The sequence below is a fragment of the Anopheles maculipalpis genome, chromosome 3RL, assembly GCF_943734695.1.
Source record: "Anopheles maculipalpis chromosome 3RL, idAnoMacuDA_375_x, whole genome shotgun sequence".
Classification (NCBI taxonomy): Eukaryota; Metazoa; Arthropoda; class Insecta; order Diptera; family Culicidae; genus Anopheles; species Anopheles maculipalpis.
Genome location: NC_064872.1, coordinates 2,218,591 through 2,240,922, shown reverse-complemented (window position 1 = coordinate 2,240,922; position 22,332 = coordinate 2,218,591). Strand labels below are relative to the sequence as shown.

The 22,332-nt window shown below is 43.7% G+C and overlaps 3 protein-coding genes across 3 annotated transcripts; 2 read left to right on the top strand and 1 right to left on the bottom strand.

Annotated features, from left to right (window-relative positions):
- Positions 1 to 908: 908 nt before the first annotated feature.
- Positions 909 to 2,449, top strand: LOC126564880 (odorant receptor 43a-like). The gene is made up of 6 exons (XM_050222002.1): positions 909 to 1,196; positions 1,257 to 1,774; positions 1,847 to 1,946; positions 2,007 to 2,096; positions 2,167 to 2,319; positions 2,399 to 2,449. Exons 1-6 carry the CDS (start codon positions 909 to 911, stop codon positions 2,447 to 2,449), a joined length of 1,200 nt encoding a protein of 399 aa, XP_050077959.1.
- Positions 2,450 to 12,556: 10,107 nt separating this feature from the next.
- LOC126564306 (wee1-like protein kinase) lies at positions 12,557 to 14,647 on the top strand. The gene is made up of 3 exons (XM_050221308.1): positions 12,557 to 14,175; positions 14,249 to 14,394; positions 14,487 to 14,647. Exons 1-3 carry the CDS (start codon positions 12,557 to 12,559, stop codon positions 14,645 to 14,647), a joined length of 1,926 nt encoding a protein of 641 aa, XP_050077265.1.
- Positions 14,648 to 16,997: 2,350 nt separating this feature from the next.
- On the bottom strand, positions 16,998 to 20,589 carry LOC126564096 (cilia- and flagella-associated protein 251-like). Its single transcript, XM_050221025.1, has 14 exons — positions 20,512 to 20,589; positions 20,291 to 20,446; positions 19,938 to 20,223; positions 19,330 to 19,878; positions 19,070 to 19,277; positions 18,867 to 19,006; positions 18,654 to 18,805; positions 18,449 to 18,583; positions 18,137 to 18,376; positions 17,865 to 18,073; positions 17,634 to 17,793; positions 17,502 to 17,576; positions 17,277 to 17,439; positions 16,998 to 17,209 (listed from the first exon to the last, which is right to left on the bottom strand). The coding sequence occupies exons 1-14, from the start codon at positions 20,587 to 20,589 to the stop codon at positions 16,998 to 17,000; spliced, it is 2,763 nt and encodes a 920-aa protein (XP_050076982.1).
- Between the last annotated feature and the right edge of the window lie 1,743 nt (positions 20,590 to 22,332).

The following is a 22,332-nucleotide window of genomic DNA, read 5'->3' as shown; positions in this document are numbered from 1 at the left end:
CACGGTGAGTTCGTAATCGTGAAAATGCCATGAAAAATTGATTTCGATGTAAAACTCTTCTCCCCCAAGCGAACCGTTGCATCATTGCAAACGGTGCCCGGTGCCGGCCGGATGCTTTTTGTGCAACGAACACTGTGAAGCAATAATTGAAGCCGGTTTCGGGCAAAAAACCGGAGCTTTGCTGGGATATGCTTCTAAATGTAGTCAATTTTTCCACGATTCAAATTTGCATAACCTGCCGATCGGCAACCCGTGATCGTGATCATCAATTTTTGGAAGCATAACTAAGTGCTTCATTTAGCGGTATGTCGCGATCGTGATTGGCGATGCATCTTGTTCTTATCCTCTTGATTAGAATACGTACATAACATTTAGATCTCGAAGATAGCCTTAAAGTGCAGTGATTTCTCATAAAAATTGAAGCCTTGTTTGAAAGTAGTTCCATAAATCATATGTCCCCAGCAGAGTCCCTTCAATTATGAAGCTAGCTGCAGGCCATCAGTCACGAATGTATGAATATGAAGTGTTGGAATATTTTTTGAGAGCTTTGTTATCAGCACTGTATGAACCAATTGACAGAGCTAGAAGATTCTAGTTTGAGCTTTAGATAACTTTTGCCATTTTCAAGAAACTTGCCGGTAACGAAACAGCCAATCTAGACTAGAATTTCAAAGGAATTCATTGCAATTTCTATTCTCGCACATCGTGCATTATTTTACAGGTGTGTTATTCATTGCTTCAGTACAAAGCTTTGAAGCGTAGCAGCTGGAATCCCTTATGGAAGATTCATAATTAATTGCCATTTAATTATGAATCCTTTTCCCTTCTACAAACACAATTTCTGTTAAAATACCAACGCACTATCCATCTATCGTGTCAGTCTCATTAAATCCTTTCACCACACAGCAATGAAAATCTGGGAACGATATCTCAAGCGCCAGAGAGCTCTGTTCCGTTTAAGGTATCAATCACCGAAGCAACTCTTTGACAGTGCATGCGAACTGTTGATCAAGTGCTTTGCTGTGTGTGGAGGCGAACGGATGAAACCGGGATACACGCGACGCAATCCTAGGTTAATCTTTCTCGTCACCGATTTGATCCTGTACCTGTTTGTGAACCTCTACTCGATAGCGATCGTTTGGGGTTCGCTGATGGATGTGGTGTTTTGCTTCGTAACTTTGGGAATCGCCATTCAGGTGAGATGACTCTGCTTCACATCAAACCTCCTAATGTAGCTTGTCATCTTCAAATTATAGGGCCTCGCAAAGATTGAAGCGTTCACCTGTCCAGAGCTAAACGATCTTCACCTATACAATGTGGGTCGCTTTCAGCTGCCACCTCGCTTTCCGGAAGTGGAAGAAGCACTGTTTCACACAGCGGCGATGTGTAAGGTGTTTATTCGGATCCTAGCTGTGGCGTTTTCAATTGTTGCCATCGCCATCTATTCGTACGCCATCTTGATGCCCCTGGTGGAAGGGAAATTGTCGCTTGCCTTTGGATTCTATCTGCCCTTTATAGACTATCGGACACCGATCGGCTTTGCGATAAATTGGGTGTATCAGTTCATACAGGTTTCGGAGGGATGTATCGGACTGATGGCGTGTGATACTTGTTTGTTGTTTTTGATCGTAAATGCAACGGGCCAGATGGATCTTATCATCATCTATTTGCGACGGCTAACGGAGCTGATCGACAGTAATAATGCTGGTCAGAATGATGAGAAAATTGCTGATCTGATTGGAGACATCGTGGTGAAGCATTTGGAACACACGAAGTAATTTTAAGTGGAAACTTCAAAGATTATGAGATTTTTCTTTAAACTTCAATCCTCTTCTCCATTACGTAGATATGTCACAGACATGGACAAACTTTTGAAGAAACAGTTCTTCATTAACTTCAGTTGCATAATCTTCGAGCTTGTGGCATCGCTTGCGATCGTCGTTCGGGTATGGCTTTATTGAGTTGAGTTATATTTTTACCATCTAAAACATTCATTTATTCACCAGTTTCCATGGTATCCCGGGATGGCCATTGCTTTAATTTGCACCATACAGCTCTTCGTCAACTGCTCCCTGGGGACGTATCTTTCATCGAAGGTGAGTTCATTATTTTATTTATGCTTACTTTTATAATATCTGATTGAATTGCTTCATCCCCTTTCTCCAGAATGATAAACTAGTGGAAGAGATTTACAACGTGAACTGGTACGGTCTTTCAACAAAGCACCAGAAAACTCTGCAACAAGTACTGCTCACCTCGCAACATCCTGTTGTACTCTCGGACGGCTTTGCAGCCATTGATCTATACAATTTTGTGGAGGTTTAATGACATTAGTCCAAGCCCTTTTGTATTGAAAGTATTAATGATTAATTATGATTTCGTATATTTCTTCTTACAGATTTATAAGAAAATTTATTCCTACTTGATGGTTTTGCAGAACATGTCATAATTTAATTGACTCTTATTGTTATTTGTGACTGCTTTTGGCAACTTATTAGCAAACTGCTTTAAGTCGTACCAAATCTTAATATTAATTAAATTTCAAATTACGCAAATGATACACTTGAGGCAATTTATCAATTGTCTCTAACACTAAACTCAGCGCTAACGAGCAAGGCCAATCCCACGCCATTCAGCACAGTTAAACTGCTCTGAAAATAAAGAAAAAAAGCGAGAGCATGAAACAATAAGCATAACCAAACGGTTCACATGAATCATGCCACACCGAAAGCTGCATTTCCAACTCCAACAGCCACGACCCTTTTGTGCATCCAGGAAACAGGAGAAGAAACAGGAGGAAACACAATAAACAAACTTTAAAAACGAACAGCCGGAAAACACCAAAAGAAATCGCATCGCAAACGCCCCCCAGCAGAACTTTGCTCAACCCCGAGGGGGAATGTGAAATCATAATCTCGCTCCGGACGATTCTCAACGACCTGCGGGATCGGGATCGGCTGTTGGGCTTCACCCTGGGGAACGTGCTTCGGTCGATCCCGCCGTGGACCGATATGGGTTCACAATCAACAGTTTCCATCGTGCAACACTATGGGCATGATTATATGCTTAAAGTATTAGTTCATAATAAATTCGGCGAGCATAAATCGCGACCCCGAATTGAGGTTCCCGGTAACAGCCGTAGCAGCAGGAAATGAAGTGGGCGGCGGGAGTATAGGGTTGACCCACAAGTTGGCCCCTGCAATTAACATCAATGAATGGGAAATCATAATTTCGCCATTTTTCGCCACGCCACGCGTCACATTTCGCGCTTCGCTTCGCATTTTGCACCGCGTTTCGGTGTGGTGTCCCATTGTCGGAGATTAAAATTCGAGCTCAACTTTGCACAGCCTTTTTGACGAACGCGCTTTTCCGCCACAAAAAAAAATCCACACACACACACTTCCCTCGTTCCATTGTGGTTCCGGCATTTTCCTCGACGGGATGACGATAAATTAGCCATCTGCTGGCAGCGGAAAACGCGAACGCCGCCGAAAACGATTCGCGCGACTAATAATTATCCTATCCAGCTAAATCAAAAGCTGTTATCGCGCCGCTGTTCAAACGCGTGTGCGTCCCCCACCGATGAGCAGTTCAAAATTGGAAAATAATTTATGAATTAGACCACCCACCCCGCTAGACACCCCGCTTCAGCTGGATGTGATGCAGCGATGCATCCGATCACGATGTCCGCAGCTCGTGTGCTTCCGATTTTCTATGCATATCCACCGACAGTGGTGCTTTTATCCGGGAGGTGGTTCACATTAAACGGATGGTTTGTGAGGCTGATCCTGCTTGCTTTTTGCTTTAAAGTGGAATTCCCTATTCACGCTGAAAAGTGCTGACAACATGTATCTAAAACGCGAAGCACTGAAATAATATTGATAGTTAGGACCGTTCTGACTTTAAGTGATTGATTTTGCATCAAAGAAATAATTAATTTTGAAGACATTAATATCACGTCAGCTCGCTACATTTAAGGAAATGTATGATCTTACAGAAATACATGAGAAAGTATGAGTAATAACAAAGAGACAGAAAAAAATACAAATAGAAGTTAAAGTTGAAGAATAAAATGGATGTTATTTTACATAAAAGAAACTAGAATTTTTCAATTCAAACTTTGACAAAAAAATTTCTCAAACTAGTTCACCACAGACAAATTTACACATCAGCACCCTCTCAGCCCCGGAAACGATTTCACCAGGACGATTCTTCTCGGATAATAAATCGGTGCATAGAATGCACCATCCGGCACGGCCAAAACAAGAACACACGTACACACCCAGCGCGAAGACATAAAGTCAATCCACTGCCAACAGATATCAACCGCATCTCGGCAACGGTGGCCGGTGGTATTGTTGTTATCGGTGAGAACGACACTCGTGAGAATAATGAAGCAATTTTATGCAACAAACCATGGCGACACTCTGCCATCGTCCGCTTTGTGGTCAGATGGATCGTCCCACGACTACGTTGAACAACTGGTGTTGATGGTGACGCCGGGTCGGTATCAACTTCAACCCGGCAAACGGCACGGCTTCTATACTGTGCCGTCATGTGCCACCGATGAACACGAAGCCGAGGGTGACGACGAATCAACGAGCCCCGGGCGATTGTGCTTTGTGGTTATCCTTGGCTAGAACCGACGATCCCCAGGAAATCGTTAAGGAAAACCGCGACACTACGATTGCTTCTTGCGTGGTGGAAAAAGCCCGAAAATAGCTCTCAAGGTTAGTGTTTTGAAGGTTGCATTGTGGACCTTTTTTTGCGGAAATAGTTTGCTAGAATAGTTGTCCTGGAATCGCGCAAACCTTCACAATGAAGCTGAAATGATGGCGAGAAGCCGCGCTTCTTGGGCACTTCTTTTCCAACCAAACTTCCCTAATTAAATCAGCTCACCGATGACCCAATTCCCCAAACACCCAGGGATTAGTAAATTGACTTGCTTTTTGTTTACTGTCTGATCTGTTCGTCCTTACTTTCGGGCCATACGTTTTTGGGGAACGAAAGTGGGGGATCCATTACGTGGTTTTACGTGGAACATGGTGGAATCGCCATCAAAACTGCCTCACAGCATCACCAGAAAGTACGCGTGAACGGGGAAACTTTGCCATTTACTTTATTGATTATTTAGTGTCCATAAAACCGGAAGCGTCGCAGTTTTGCCAGTTGGATGATGCGGTGCCTCCCGCCCCGTAGTTAATCGCCGTCCTGATTCAAGAAGGACAATTTCTCGGGCGTGATAACATGACCGTGAGCTGGGCAATCGATCGTTCGCGTAAGACGTGGTTGATGGTCACACACTTAAACGGCCGATATCGACGCGTACATTGCACCATCAAGCTGCTTTATGATCGCCAAAAACTTTGGCCGAAAAAAGGGGTCCCACCAGCAAAGTGTTGGATGTAACTTTAATTTACTTTGGCCCGATTGGCGTGGTCGATATAATGGTTTTGTTTTGGGACAGTAAAACAGTTACCACTACCACGATCGGACGGGGATGGAATGGGTGCAAGAGAGATGTTTTACGATCGCCGGAAAAGTGATGGTCAGAATTTCTGCTTTTGAAGGGGACGTGGAAATGTGAGTAAACGGCTGTTTAATATCATTAGAGAGAGATTTAATCCGATGCTTTATATTGACACGTAGGCACATCGGAAGGTAGAGGTATAGGATGAGGAATTTATTTTGTGGTGGCTTACACGCACCACCACGAGGTCGGTCTAGCTTGGTCGTTGAAGGTAAATTTAAATTGGCAAAATCAGAATGAATTGAAAATTCTTCATACAAAGACTTTGAAAACACCCTGGATTTAAATTCTGGGGAGCCATGTAACAGACGACACCGACTGACACCAAAGTAAAGATAAATAAAATGATTAAAAGTTATATCGCAATCACACACAAAACCGAGCTATCGCTGTAATTCAATATCACAAGCAATTGATCAGCAATTTACGACACCGAGCAAATGGCGATCCCACCAAAAGACTGTTTACGTGTCCATGCACACCCATTAACCCGAAGCACCCTTACTTTGGGGAGAGACAGAACGCAGAAGAAGACCTCGTAATTGATGGCCGTTTGGTGAATTGTTGGCCATTTCAAGTCGCGCTTTTCTTTGTGTAAAATAGCAAACGAGCGACAGCGTGTAACGTCTCCGTCTGTGCAGTTTTCCGACATGTGGTGCGTTGCAGTGCGCAGAACTTCAGCCCGGTTGAGTAGTTACAATTTTAATGGTTTGTTTTGTTTCCATTTGGCCACCCCGCATGAAAACCGAACCCGAAAAATCGATACCCGATCACAGCGCAAAACATCTAATATGCGCCAGTGTGGCGTTAATATTAACGAACGCCGCAAAACTAGACGACCGACAAACTTCAAGTGTCACGACACTGGTCCATCGGTCCATCGCCACACCAGTGTGCCGTCAAACGAATTGCTTCTGTCTGGCCGTCTGGCAAACTGGCGTGTGTCTCGCCGGTAGTGCCGGTAGTGCTACGAGATGATAAGATAGACAGGGGGACAACCGCTACGACGGGATCGGACGATCAGGGGCTGCTGCTGCGGTCTCATAAATCGACGAGCATGAGCAGGGAATTAAATACGCTACGCGTTCCTTACGCATCGCTCGTATCACGTATCTTGCGTCTGGTGAGTTTTGATCAAATATTAGAGACGGTATTATGCATTTGAATTGCACAGCTCCTTGCTTTTGTCCAGGAAACGATTGATATTGCACTGTGATGCGTCATGCTGGAAATTCTTCTCCAATTCTTCGAAATTTGGAGATGATATTAACTGAACTGGGGTCCCCAAAACGGTGTACTACCATGACACACAAATGCTCGGCTTGGGAAATTCCACAGCTTTCGTACACTCGGCTCACTCAATTCCAGGAAGTGCAAGCTCGCTTTCCCCAGTAACATCAGTAACAGCAGTGTTACTGACAGCAGAGCCATCTCATGGCAGTGGGGATTGAAATTCTATCCTTTCCGGTAAAGCGAAAAAATGGACACTTGCCAAAAAGCCAACACAACTCGAAGGGACTCGTGTTGCGAATGGTGTTGTTTTATTTTCATTCCTTTTAATAGGGAACCTAGCTAGTCACCAGTCTCATTTTCCCTTGTCAGTAACTTTTCATAGCCGAGTATGGGAGCAGCAATAACAAAAACACAAAAAGTCAGGAATCCAAGAATTCCTCTATCTAGGACACTACTGCATTGTCCGGGCTGGATTCTTCCGGGGACGGGGTTTCCCCGAAAAAAAACCCCCCGCCAAGTAATCCTTTCGGGACGAACGGGAGGTTTTCTATAATTGAAACGCAACACCCTGGCAACAATTAATAGTTCGTCGAGCGCACTACTGACTATACCCTGTGCCGGTGTCATCAATCCGAGTGTCCGGATGTGGGAAAGTTTCTTGAGCGGGTTTTCCCGCAACAACAAAAAAAAAAAACATACTAAATCACTTAATGGAAATTGTGGGAAATTTGAGACGGGTTAATAGAGAGCTAGAAAGGATAGAGCAAATGCTTTGGCAAAGGATGAAAAGGTTCTTTAAGAAGAACAGATTTTGCCTTAAGGACAATAAAGTATTGCCACTGTTTTAGGTTTAAGTTCTTGGCCATAAATTACGAAAAGACTTCGATCTAATCTTCTACACACCTGCTATTGCTGTGTCCTTGGAATAACGCTTGCCAAAGGACCAAAAATGCACCAGACGCAAGGTTCTCTCTCGGTTCTGTTGGAGTAAACTTCAAACACCCCAGGAACGCATCCGGTGCATCGACACAAGCTGAAGGTGAATTACTTTAGCTGCCCATAAATAAGTCCATAATTTATCTCCCATTTGTGAAGCCCGAAAGCAGACCCGGGCCAATCTTCAATACTCCAAATAATACGATCGAACAGGCCGGAACATGTGATGTCGACACCACCTCAACCACCATCAGCCCCGGTGTGGAAGGCGATGTCTCTGTGGTCCTTTTTACCTTCTTCGGTCCCAATGGGGTGGTAAAGCGTTCCTGAGCAAATCTGTTTCGGAAGATGGATTTGCTTCGTGTTTAATTAATTATCCCGACCGTCTGGATCTCTGTGTTCGAGAGCATCGCAAACCCCAAAACAGGGAGGGCGACACAGTACGACATCGATATACATTTGGCATGTTAACAAACGACACTTACACAACTCTCCAGGTTCCAAGGGGTTGCTCGTCCTCTACCTGCTACTACCTTTCGGCCGATTATTCGGCTCACCTTCTGTTGAAATATTCATCCATTTCCCATGTTTTCTGCAGGTAAATAAAGGACCAGCCAGCCAACCCAAAAAAGGGTCTTCTTCTTGATTCTCCTTCGAATTGAGTCAAACTGGACAACAGCTTCTTCGTCTAATCCTTCGACTCGCTTGGGTCGGTTCCTTATGCAATTCTCTAGGCCTCCCTGCAACTCGCTCGCGTGTCGCGTTGGAGTGCGCGAACAATTAATCATTTTCCTTTAGCATCGTTTATAGGCCCATCTTTGTGGGTCCATAATTGTCTGCGTGCCTATGTGTGTGTGTGTGTGTGTGTTGCTCTTGTAATAATGGTAATTTGCGCGAAACATTTATCATTCTTCGGCCAAAAACTGCTTCTCTTTTCCTTTCCCAATTGTTAGAGAGCAAGGAATGCAAATATGGCAAAAAGAGCGAAACAAAACGACGAGTAGCGAACACGGTCGACAGTTCTTGTGTGCAATGCTTTCCCAACCCAAGTGTTATCTTTATCCCTTTTCGCGTTTTGTATTGTGTGCAAGGGTGCAAGGGACGGAAGCAAGGGTTCGATGGAACGAAAAAAAAGGGCAAAACCACTTTGTAGTCCCTATACATTCATGACCAGTTGTCGAGCGGGGTTTCGTTCCACGAGCCTCCAATCAATCTTTTCATCTCTGTTTCTGTTGCGTCCCAGTTTTTCTTTTCGTTTTCCCTTCGCATCCTTCGCAAAAAAAAAGGATGTCGAAAGGAACCGAGAGTACCAGAGCCACATACCGGCACTAGGCAGAGCGACGCAAACCCAAATTGTCATCGCCCATTAAGTGTCCAACAGTGCGCGCGTCCATGCGATTATCTTATGAGGTCGATGGTGAGTTATTGGTTTTTTGGTGCGAAAACAGTGTTAAAGGGAGTTAGGAGTTGAGAAGGGAGGGGAAAAGGAAGCAAGATTGAAATATGGTGAAAATTAGGTTGCATATTTCCCTAAGATATCAGTAAACCTCTTGGGAAAAGGTTTCGTTCCGAGGTTAAGCGGTTATGAATTTATCCGAAACTGGTTGGTCGTTGTCCATATGTTTAGCTATGATTTTGAGCGATGCTTTCCTCTTGTGCCAATTTTAATACACTATCGATGTTCAGTTAGTTGAAAAGTGATAGAACTTTTGTAATAAAGCTGTACAGAGGAGCTTTAGAGAAACAGCTTCAAAAAAACATTTTAAAAATAAATGAAAACAAAACACAAATGAAACGATGGATAAGAGAAAGAATAGATATTGTATTTTGTAATTAATAGAAAATGTAAATTGTAAAGAAAGGGAAAAAAAGAAATAGCACCTAATACTTCAAAATATAGACATCATATAAAAAGGAAAGGAAAGAAAAATTAAAAAGGAAACAAAAAATAAATCAGGAAAGCAAAAAGAAATTTTACAGATTATTTATTCAACTCCTGCGAAAAACTGAAAGATTGCACAAAAGGTAAAAATAAATTGGTAAAAATTACGTTTTAGTAAAAGTACGTTTAAGAAACAATAAGTGAAATGGAAAATCTTCGCCTGAGGCTGTAACGCCATTAAAAATTAACTAAGATTATAGGAGCATTTTGATACTTTTACAACAAATGTAAAGATTTTGTGATTACTCTATAAAAAGATTGAAATAATAAGAGAGGAATGGAAAGAATCGTCAAAATGAAGAAAGAACCTATAAAATAATTATGCTTTCAAGGTTTTGAAAAGTTACCTTCAATAAATTGTAATTCTAATCCGTTCAGTTGAGCCTTTATACAGCTTCTTCATTTCGTCCTCAACAACACCAGCTCCAGTTTGAATTGCATTCAAACGAAATACTAGCATCCTCCTATGCTCCGATGGCAGAAGAAGACGCAAGACACAGTACAAACTCCACCTTTCGCCACCAAAAACCGTCAAGATCAATATCAATTGCAAACGGTAGCGCAAAGTAGTTTGCCGTGTTCCAGTTCCAGTTTCCACGCTTCAACAGGCACTCCCAAACCTAACGTCCTTCCAGGCGCTCCCAAACCGAACGTCAACCAATCGTCCGGCAAGGATTCTCACTCTCACAGACACACTATTAGCTCCACCGCAGTGGCATTATGGTCGGGAGAAGGGAAAGTGGGAGAGCGGTTTATACAATTCCCACCAAGAAACAAGCCCCCATCCGTACTGGGAGGTGGAGGAGACAATCTTCTAAGTTCACCGAATGCATCGGCGGGCCCTTTCGTTGCTTCGTCCGACAGTCGAGCACGCCAGACAGGCACGATGATAAATAATATACCGCGCGCGCCTTTTTTTCCTTTTTTGGCAAATAGTCCCAGACGAAAAGAGATAAAATATTATAGAAATAGAACTAATGTGGCGCCGCGGTTCTTGTCTGTTTTGTACGAACACGGTTTTATCATCGTACTACTACTACTGCTACTACTACTACTACTACTTGTACTATGATTTGCTAGTGTACACTACACTACCTTTACTACTGGTACTGATGGCTGCTGATGCTGCCTACAGGATGGCCGTAGATTTCGGGACTCTGTTCTCTGTTGCAGTTGCATTCTGTGATTTGCATTTTGCGAGAATTTCGTTTCATTTTTACAGATTATTGACGATGGATCCTCATTTTACTTACCCATAAATGGTTTAATTCTCTAAGATCATGTTTTCATTCAAAATCTCAAACTAGCAAATAATCCTCCTATCAAACGATTCCTTCCGTAGGTGGACTTTTGCACCGTTGCCAATCGGTGTCATCTGCATCGCCTCCCAACGCCACCCGCCCCATCATACGAATGCGAATTTTCATTCGAATGTGACCGTATGGTAGATTTATGAACAACTTTTCCCATCCTCGCCGCCGGGTTCCGTGTTGCTTCCCGAACGATTGTGCCACGGGCCGAGGACGAGATAATCAGGAAACGTTGGAAACTTTATGCGCTTTTGATGTGTTGTTTGTCTGCACGCGCTCCAAACCGTTGATTGCGGTTTTACCTTTGAAGGCCACACGGTACCGCGTGTCTTTGTTGCCAGTGGATCACCGATATGTGCCAACGAGATGTGTTATTGCGATGCCTTTTTTGTGTGGAAGTTCTTGTTTTGCTCTTGGCACACGCACGCATCTTTGGTGCTCAAGGTCGTGGCAATATTGGCAAAGATTTGCATATCTGTAGAGCTTGTAGATATTTGGGGTACTTTTTTGTTTATCTTTATCTGCTTGTTTCATCAATCAAAAAAGCCAGATTTTAAATGATTTGAGGGTTGGAAATTATGCTAAAATTTGTTGTGTACAAAATTATTTCAATTTATTGAATTATTTTACAACCATTTAATGTGGAAATTTCAAATCTTCGCAAAATTTTAAATTTGCTTGACAAAAATTAACATCCGAAAACTTTCTTGCCGCACCGGAAACAAATTTTCGCCTTACGAACAAGCGAAATCAGGATAGTGATGGTATTTCATTTAAATATGCTGCAGGAAACTGTGCGGAAAGTTAAAGCGTTTGCTGCTTATTTGTGTATTTATTAAAACAATTCAGCTCACTAAAAATAATATACAATAATTCCTATAATTATCCATCATATATGAGAGTAAAAAAACCCTCTCGACAACCTTAACTCATGCTACACGACGCTAACACAAATAGTTTAATTTCAAAGAAAACTCTATCTCATTTCTCTAACAATCCGAACGAATCATGAAAATATGATGGCATTGCTATCAAATAACGTAACATAAATTGTTTTTATTCAAACAAAAACCGTTAAATCTACCGCTTTTCAAATTTGGTATTTGGGAACACTTCGTTCCACGCCGGAGCGGATTCGAATCGTTCCGTTATGCTCCATCCCTTAACACACCTCTATAAACGTACCATTTTCCTTACCCTTGTTCAAAAATACAAACGGCTTTTCATTAGTTGCTTGTATTTTGTGCATTGTTTGTTGATTCATACCATTTGTTCTATTGTAAGTGTTATAAAACCTATCCCGAAACCAAGTGCCATCCAGTTGTTACGTTATTAAGCAACGCAAAAGCCTGAAAAGAAAGGATTTTCAACGTAAACCATCCCGTGGCGTCGTGTACCTGCCTTCCAGCTGCTGGTGTTTTGGTGGCGACGGCGTTAACGACGCGTCATCTGCTATGTTTTGTCCCTGCGCAGGAATTCGCATCGCAGTTGTTGAGAATACGTTTTAGGAGAGAGTGAACGATTACGGATTCGGATTTTAGCACCCCGTTTGTGTGTGTCCCGTGTAAAGGGGAAGTGACAAAACCGGTATATTTGCGTTTCCCAATGGAAATCCACACGGAGAGCAGCGGCATCGAATCGTCGCCGGATATGAACATCAGTGCGGAACTTAGCAACCCGTCACCTCACCGTTCGGCAACCGTCATGCCAAGGAAGCTTTCGTTCTCGGGCAATTCGCCGGAACGCAATCCAGTGGATCCGGCGGCTCAAAAGCAACCGTCCCTATCACCACCGTATCGGAAGGTGCAAGCCCTCCGTCTGTTCGATACACCCGCAACACCAAAAACCATTCTACAAAAATCAACCAACACAATGTTCCGGCGGCAAGTGTTTGGCCCGGGAACGACCCTGTTTCCCGGGGCAAATAAGCCCAGCGCCGATGGGGACGTGCTGGCAAAACCGATGGACGGTGGGATGCCAATTTTCGTCACCGACAAACCGAAACCGATTCCGCTTCACCGACGTTACGACGTGGGGCTACCGCCGGCCAATGTGAATCCCTTCACACCGCCTGCTATGTTTATGCGAACGAAGAAACGCACCCGGCAGGAGGGCTCCGAAAGTGCCAAAGCTTGCATCGATGACGGGAGCAAGCACAAAAGCCACTTCCCGGCCATGTTTCCCATCAGTCGGCTTCCCAACAAGAGTCGGCTCCCGTTTGGCGGTCCGGTGACGCCGTTTGCATTGAGGCAGGCGAACGATTCCACCACAAACCATACGCTTAAGCTGTTCAATATGGTCGAGGATGAAAGTGGCGAGTTCCGGCAGGCACCGAAGCGGCTCGCCCTGCAAGACTCGAACATCTCCCGGTACAAGAAGGAGTTTATCGAGCTGGCACTGCTCGGTACGGGCGAATTCGGGCAAGTGTTTCAGTGTCTTAACCGGTTGGATGGATGTGTCTACGCGATCAAGAAGAGCATCCGGCCGGTCGCCGGGAGTTCGTTCGAGAAAACGGCCCTGAACGAAGTTTACGCGCACGCCGTGCTTGGAAAGCACGAGAATGTGGTCCGATACTATTCGGCCTGGGCCGAGAACGATCATATGCTGATCCAGAACGAGTTTTGTAACGGAGGCAGTCTGCAGACGGTATTGCAGGAGCGCTGTCTGAATGAATCGGAACTCCGCACGTTATTGTTGCACATTGCCGAAGGTCTTAAGTATATCCATTCGAACGATTTAGTTCACATGGATTTGAAGGCAGGCAACATTTTCCTGTCCAAAACTCCACTTCGTTCCGGATCGGCAATGCATGGCGTTTCCGCTGGCCAGGTTGTAGCCGAATGTCCTGACGACGGCTTTGAAGATGTGTACGATGATCTGGAGAACGAGTATTTGGTGACGTACAAAATCGGTGACCTAGGACACGTCACTTCCATCAACGATCCGCAGGTGGAGGAAGGCGATTGTCGCTATCTACCGAACGAGATACTGCAGGAAGATTATAATAATCTTCCGAAAGGGGACATCTTTTCGCTTGGCATCACACTGTACGAGGCGGCCGGTGGTGGTCCACTGCCGAAGAATGGTACCGGATGGCATCAGCTGCGGAGTGGTCAGTTTCCCGATCTGCCAAACATTGGGAAGGATTTCAACGATCTCATCAAGCAGATGATGCACCCAAACCCGGAGAAGCGTCCATCGTCTACAACGATCTTTAATCATCCGTAAGAGCACTAAAGCTTCAGCTTCTTTTCAGGGTTGCCAGTAATTAATGTCGTATTTACTTTATATCAACAGGGTACTATCTCCGGTTGATTCAAAAACCAAAGCTCAACTTTGTCTAGAGCTGAGCCTGGAGCGGCAGAAGAACGAAGTCCTGATGAGGAAGATCAAGGAACAGGCGAAACTGCTCAAGTCAATCGAACAACATTCCCTCACACCAGGTGCGAAACCCAAATCAATGTTAAATAACTCCAAACGCTTGTTCAATGATTCGAAATAAAAACTAATCAACAAACGACACTTTCATCTTCAGCTGCCACATCGGCCGTGCGTAAGACGCGTTCCTCAGCAACTTCCCGTGAAGCGGCCACCTCCGACCGTAAGCTACGTTCCTATTCGCACAAGAAGCGTACCACCAACCTTATCTCGAAGCGAAGAGGCATACGGGACAGCAGCAAATCGAAGGATTATTAGGATCCATCAGTCGAAGCCCGGAATGCTTGTGTGTCCTGCTATGTGTTTTTTTTTTTACATTCTAGTGCCTGTAGGAAAATTGTTCCTCACAAAGATATCCCAATGGTAATCCTTTTTGAACTCAACGCGTCCAGAGGGGCACAAGTCCAGAAGTAAAACGAGATAGAAGCAGCTCTAATTCCCGAATTGTGATCGAAATCAACACCACTTACCTTTTTTATGGCATATTCGCTTTTACTTTCCTTGTTTTTTTGCTCATTTTTAGAATAATTAATTTTTAATTCGTTTTTCTCCCTTTTTGTCTTGCGTTTAAAAAAACTAAATTTTTAATTTTCTTTTTGTGTAAAATTTCATTTTAAAATTTTGCTTTTTGTTTCGGCTTTCTATTGGCTTCTTTATTTTACTTTTGGCACCGACCTTGTCTCGTGTTTTGTTCATTACTCGTTTAAAATTTGTTTCGTTCCTCATTGGCCAGGTAATCTAACTACGATCGTGTGGCTTTTTAAAGCAAAGTGTTCCGATTATGTTTTTAAAAATTCACATCATGTTACAGCTCTACAATACTGTTGTAATGTTTAGGCAGTTAGGCAGAGAAGAAAATACGCTCATGATAGTGAAGCAGATCGAAAATGCGTTAGAATAAGAAGTGTTTAGAAGGAAGCGAATCGTTTTATACTGAATTTATACAACATTCTCGATATCTGTATTCGAATTTTATCCGAGGACAAAACAAGGCAAATTTAGCAGGAAAATAATGAATATAACTAATGAGAATAGGGACCGCGAGCGAGCGGATACCAAAAACCAAATGCAGAAAATGTAGCTCAAGTGTGTACAGAAGAAATTGTAAAGAAGATTTGTAAGCATGAACAGCAGAAGAAGAAAACTCAGTTGATCAGGAAACGAACAATATGTGATGATAAATCCGGACGTGATGAAGAAAATCAACGAACGAACAGACCGAAGTGTTGTTTGATGCGTGTAGCCTTATCGAATTTGGGAGAAAGGATGAGAATGGAGCTGTGTACGTAGTGTGAGAAGATGATATGGGAAGGCTTATAGACGCCTTTTCCACAACGAAACAAAACAAAAGCGAAACGAAAGGCTGTAAACTTGCCGTTGTTGTTGTTGATGTTGAACAAGAAACTCTAGGAACAAGAAAAAAAGAACCAATTGCATCGATCATATAGCAGATCCTTATTTGTGAGAGCCGTTGTTTAATTAAGAAGTGATAGATTGGTACCGGAAGCGTATAAAACGTAGTACGTAAGTGAACTTTATTGCGTTCCAGAACGTTGAGGATTACTGTTTTTCATATACCTCTATATACACACACCTACACGGATAGAATGTCCTGATATGCATCGAAAGCGAAGCGAAACAAGTCATAAGAAATTGTCCCCTGTTTGTGAACCAGGTGGACCAAAACAGGAGCGGCACAATAGATGCGTCGATGGAGGGAAAAAAACACCAAAATTCACCCAACAAACCCGTTTAAAGATCAGTGAAAATAATCAAGTTTAAAGTATGTGAAAATGAAAAGAATATTTGTGATTTTACTAAGTAAGCTAAATCCGGCCAGTTTTGACGCGATACGATCCACTTTTTCTTCCCCGAATCGATCCGGAGACGTATAAGGCGTATGGCCGCCGAGTTCGGAGCGGTTCGGGTAACAATAGGGATTGTTGTGCGCACCTGAAACATCAGTCCAACACAGCCGAGAAATATTCACGCTAGATATAATAGGAGCTAGATTATAGAGAGCTTTAAGGATGGAGAACCGTATAGGGTAGGAAGATGGCAACTAATAATCATGATATAGTCACCAACCCGAAAATAACTTCGCACAACTTCCATCCTTATAGGAGGACACTTAGAGAGCTGTAGGAAAAAGATCCAAGGTTTGCCATTTCATTCCAAAGCATCATCATTACAGACGACAGTGCACGGCAACGTTTCCTGATATCTGCTGAATGATGATATTTCATTAACGCCCGAGTGCCACTAGTTCTTCCTTGCTTTCCGTTTATAGCTGATGAGATCCAATATTTGCAAAATGATCCATCGATCGTAAGAAGATCGTTATCCTTATCTAACTTCTCCGCCCCGCGATACTCAACATTAATTTTTCTTCCTAGGAGCTCTGCTAGAACGTGCGCTATAGTTTAGGGGGTTTCCTTGTTGTAATATGTAGAGGATATGTTTAGCGAGCAAAGAAGAGCAAACAAATGTATACTGTATTAATTTTTCACACCTGTAATCGAATAAAGGATAATAAAACTGATACAAAACGAAATATTAGATGGCAGCAAACACTTACAGACATTGTTACATCCAAAACAAAAGGGATTCAGCAGAGCTTGTCAGCGAACTCGTCGATGCTGATACAGTTGGTGCAGTCTTCAGCAGTTCCACACTCTGGTACCGCATCATCATCCTGATTATCGGTTTCGAAAGCGGACGGGAAGAGAATTCTACAGTACGCTTCCGTTGTCTTCGGATCCATCGGCTCGCCCATACTAGCTAGAAGTGTAATGAGCCGTACCAGATCTACTTTCTCACCTGCGAAATCAAGATGAAGAATGTTACGAAGAAACCTTACATTAAGCTTCAAACAAGCTCTTCTAACCGGATGATGTAGTGGCCCCGATATACGTGACAGCTGTCCTAATATCCTCCGTGTTCGGTGGTCCACCGGTGGCGGTACGATGGTTCAGGAAAAGCTTCAACACCTCCTCAAACGTAAGAAAGTATGTTCCGGTAAGTTCCATCTCTTTGCGAAGGTTTTGTTCCTTGAGAAATAAACAGTTATATTTTTCTTGTGTCAGATCGACCCGAATCCAAATATCCTTACCTCGTACTCAGTCATGTGGAATCCAATGCTACGCATGTAGTTCGGTACGTCCTGGATGTTCATCGCATCGCGGAGCTATTAAGGGAAGCGCAGACATTAGGATTAAAAAGGCTAGATGAAACCTAAGCTCACCGTAAGTTCCGCATCGCCATCACTATTCTTTGGGGATATTTGATTGTAGAAGAACAGGCTCAGTATCTCACGGACATAGCACCCTTTCTTACCACCCGGAAGAAGCGTACAGAAAGGATCTAGGCCCGTTCCTGCATGCCTTATATTATCCAACAAAGGACTTGAATGTAAAAAGAAGAAATCGATTTAGAAGAAGATGAGCAACAGAATCTCTGGGCTAGCCTCAAATACCTAGTATTAATCTTCCACATGCTAACTGCATGATCGCCTTCCCCAAACGTAAAGGCACTCCGTACTGTCCAGGCAACTTGCAATCCTTTCAGCCGCTTTGGGTGTCCTCGAACAGCAAGATATTTGAACGGGTTCCCATCGATCGGAAGATGATGCAGATAGATGTTACTGTTGGTGATGAACAGGAAATAATCCTCTCCAGGAAGATGCTAAAGTAGTACATACAAATCTTTAGTGTCGTATATTTGAATAGTTTAAGGTTCCCTTCATACCCGGAGAAAGCGTGCTGGACCATCATGAAAAGGAGCTAAGAACGTTTGCAGTATCTCCAAGGTTCTGGCATGGAATATTTTGAACTTAAGCTGATCATTTGCTACCAAAATCTGGTTCCCGCCTGGTAGGATTAAAAGTGCTGTTGGAAATGCGGACTGCTCAATCCGTTTCCTGTTCACAATCGACAGGGCCTCTAGCTGTACCATCTCATCGGCATTAATCGTGTACTGTACCATATACTAAAAGTTGGAGTAAGAATTATGTGGAGATGTGGAAAAGCTAAACTCAGAGCTAAAAATTACTCTACTTACTCGATCCTCGCCGATGGAGATAAAGTCAGCCGCACCAAGGAACGCTAAATCTACTAATCTATGGCTTACGCATCGCCCTACTGACTGCCAATCATCCTTCACACGAGCGACAAGAGTGATCGTATTGCTTTCATCCTTATAAAGGAAAAGAAAATGGCACAAAGTTAACAGAATATTAGGCAATGATCACCGCGCAACCTCTTACCACACAAACGATATGCTTGCTGTCTTCCGAAAACAAAACCGACCGTAGCTTTTCGCTGGTAAACTGTAAAGGACCGCTACCAGCGAGGATCATCAAGTTCGGTTCCACCATCCAAAGGAATCCATTCTCGGCACCACCGGCCAAAAATGTTCCTGCAATTAGATTTTTTTTAAAGATGAATCCCCAAACGCATTGTACTGAGCTAATACTGACCACATGGTGAATAGGATAGAGTGGTGATGCGTCCCCGCCGAGTTCGCTGTATCGGTACGTCGAGCGCTAATCTCTTCGATTTCGTCTGAAAATCGTACACCACAAAGCGGCCATTTCCATCGCAGGTGCATAGCTCAGATCTGAAACAAGGGAAGGAACTTTGGAAGAATTTGTCGATCGTGTGAATAGTTGATTAAGAATACCTCGCAGAATGCACAGCAAAAGCCGTAATGATGCTCGGAGACTGTAGAAACAGTTCCTTGATTTTGTTATACACAATGTCGATGTCGTAGATCTTGCCCGACTTGGTAGCTGATACGAATCCGCGCACGATCACCGGTCGTGCCTCAAAGGAGACGTCCTTCGGAGCGATGTCCTCTATGTTTAATTCTACCTTCTTCTCGGTTGGTTCTAAAAGACCCACAAATTGAATTCTAGAATATTTTATCCCTCAAAGACTTACCCTCTTTTGATGGTTGATCATCTTCTTCGTCCGGATCTGATGCCGACTTCCATTGGTGTGATTTTACCAGCTCAAACGATAAAGTTCGAATCGGTTCCAGATCTTCTTGCTTGACCCAGTACAAAATTTTCATCGAGTTGTCGTAGAACCGTATCTCCCCATCATCATCACCGGTAACGATTTTCTCATCACACGACCGCACCACGTTGATTGAAGCGTACTTCAGGTGAAGATACTTGAGAAACTCTTTCCGCAAAACGCTTCCATCGGCTCCGTCAGAAAGCTTGCGATCATTGCTCCAGAGCACGGCCATACCCGCTCCAGTAACGGATACGGCTCGATCCGTATGCTCCACAAACACGGTATCGTTGTAATCTTGGAAACCATGCCTCTTTGGGACCTGAATGGTTAGTTTCTGCTCCTTACTGTCCCATGCACCGAATGCTACTCCACTCTCTAGTGTTACGACAAACTGATTGCGACAGCCACGATCCGGACAGAAATGAATGTTTTTGATGCGTCCTAGCCGTGTTGGGAGTGTGATGGTACCTGTAATATAGAACCAAGCAAGGTAGTACAATTCTTCAGCGATGCAGAAATAGTCATACCATCCGGGAAATCGTTTCCAACCGTCCAAGACCACAGCTTCAGTTGACTTCCCTGCTCGGTAGGTATTCCACCACCTGCTAGCAAAAACTTCCCATCACGGCTCAACGAAATGGCCCCAATTTCACCTTTCGACTTGAAAGGCTCAAATATGGTCCTTATAGCAATCGGAGGTAGATTGTTGTCTCCTCCAACTTGTCGGTCCCAAACGTTGATGGCGTACGAACAGTCGGAACTCACAACAAAACGTCCAGTTTCCTCACATCCGATCATGTTGACGACATTTTTCTACTCATAAAATGGGACCGAGATATAGAAAAGGAATTGAAAGCATAAGGAACACCTATTGACTTACGTGTCCAACAACTGGCATAATTTTTTCCCGTTCTCCATCGTAGCAGTAGAACAGAAGCGTGTTTCCTGATGCAAGCACAAGCTCCTTCCGGTCACGGGTTGTACTAACGTTAAGCAAAGGAACGCGGGGATTGAACCCAGACAGCCAGGTTATGTGCTAAAGTCGTGACGAATCGAAATCAGTACACGTTTTACGATTCCCAATTCAAAATTTTTGCTTACCAAAGGATGACAACGATGGTGAATGTTGTCTCCCGATTCGATATCCTCTTTCGGACTATATTCTACGAGTTCTCCCATTTTTGGTAAATTGCAAGAAGAAGTTTTCCGATGTTCCAAGTCGGAAAACTATAAACAAGGAAGCAACCTACATTCGGTTGCTATGATATCCATTCAAGTACTTGATTGTATTTGTCGACTCTTTTTAGTGTTGTCAGGGTAACTAGGAAAGCGTCGTAATAATGGCGCTTTCGCTCGTCTTATTGGCAATTTCTTAACTAGCTTCTCTATTAACTAAACCCAGCCATCTGAAGCATAAGAATAACTTAAAATATTTATTCTCACACCATTCTTCCTCATCGAAGCCTTTCTCGTAATGTTCACGGTCCATCAATAATCATACCGCGTTCGAACGCTGACCTCTGCCTCCAGTATTCGCAAAACGTTTCGGTTAATCAATTTCCGGTCAGTGACTCACGCGGACCGCGACACGATCCGAAAGGGGCGACGTGCGATCGATCGTTCGTGTTCAGCTGTTTCGCGCCGTGGCGACCCTGAAGAAGTGCGTAAAACTCTGACGATTGTGTTTCGTAACGATCGCGACCAGCTGTCCGCGACAATGCGTCGCCTTGCTCATCATCATCCGGACCATCATCTTCTGTATGGCGGTGATAATGTTTGCCGTATGACAGACACTCACGGTACAGGTCTACGGCTCTAGGCTTTTCTTCAGTTAGACAGATTTGTCCGTTTCCCCTTCCGATGGAAGGATTTTAGCATTAACGCGATGAATAAATGATCTCGCGTGACTGGCATTGACCTGAGCAGCTTTCGAGAAATATTTACATCGCGAGCCAAGAGGCAAGAGATTTACATATGACCGTATTGGTAATCGATTTGGGTTGGGTAGAACGACACGAGAGCAAAGATCTCGAGGGGTTATATGATGGCGATCGATCGGTATTTACTTATACAATTTGATTCTTTAAAAGATGCGCTTTCTATCTCAGCTGTTAGGGATGTCTAACAACGACTTTGAAGGCGGAATTGTCCAGTGTCATTATCATGCCATTTTAAACTAAATATACTTCCCGATACTGATACTGATATTAAGAGCAACCAAACCGTAAAACTTCACTACATCCCATCCATCTCATCTTGTTGTCATTTGCACAGCAGTGCGCCTGGTCTGAAATAGCCACAACGGTCGCAAAAGGTTACGCCAGGCCTTGCTAAAACAGTTGCACAACAAATTTGTCGCCTCGTGAAAAGCTGGAACAAACCGGAAAAACCTCGTCAAAACCCCAACCGACCAGTGTGCATTGGACTCGTACGCTCGGGTGGAAAAGTTTTCCACTCACCTGGCACAGTAACGTGACGACGAGCTGATGACGTAGATATTCCTGTGCAGTTCGCCAGCAAAGTTCGGAAGTACACAAGCGCATACAATGGACCCGTTCGCTTTTCGTAATGGCTGAATGTGGTGGAAAGCCCGAAAGGAACATGTGCCACTTGGCGCGGAACGTGACAGCGATAGGACGTCCTTAGCACAAGTGCGGCGCAGGTACCAGGTGTGCACAGTTTACGGGCTCTTTAGTGAGGAGATTTGTTTTGTTCAAATTTTCCCCGAGAGCGCGTCAGTATGGGGAAGTGTCCGTTGTAGGTTTTCTTCTGGTTGAGAGATTTTTTTAAGGCGTTTCATGTGTTAATTATCGTACCAAAATTAACCTGCGTCAGAATCCATGCAAAACGCAGCAACTAGATCTCAGCTAGCCATGGAAAAAAATCAAAGCTGCTGTCAAAGTCTTCCAAAAACCCTGTTGA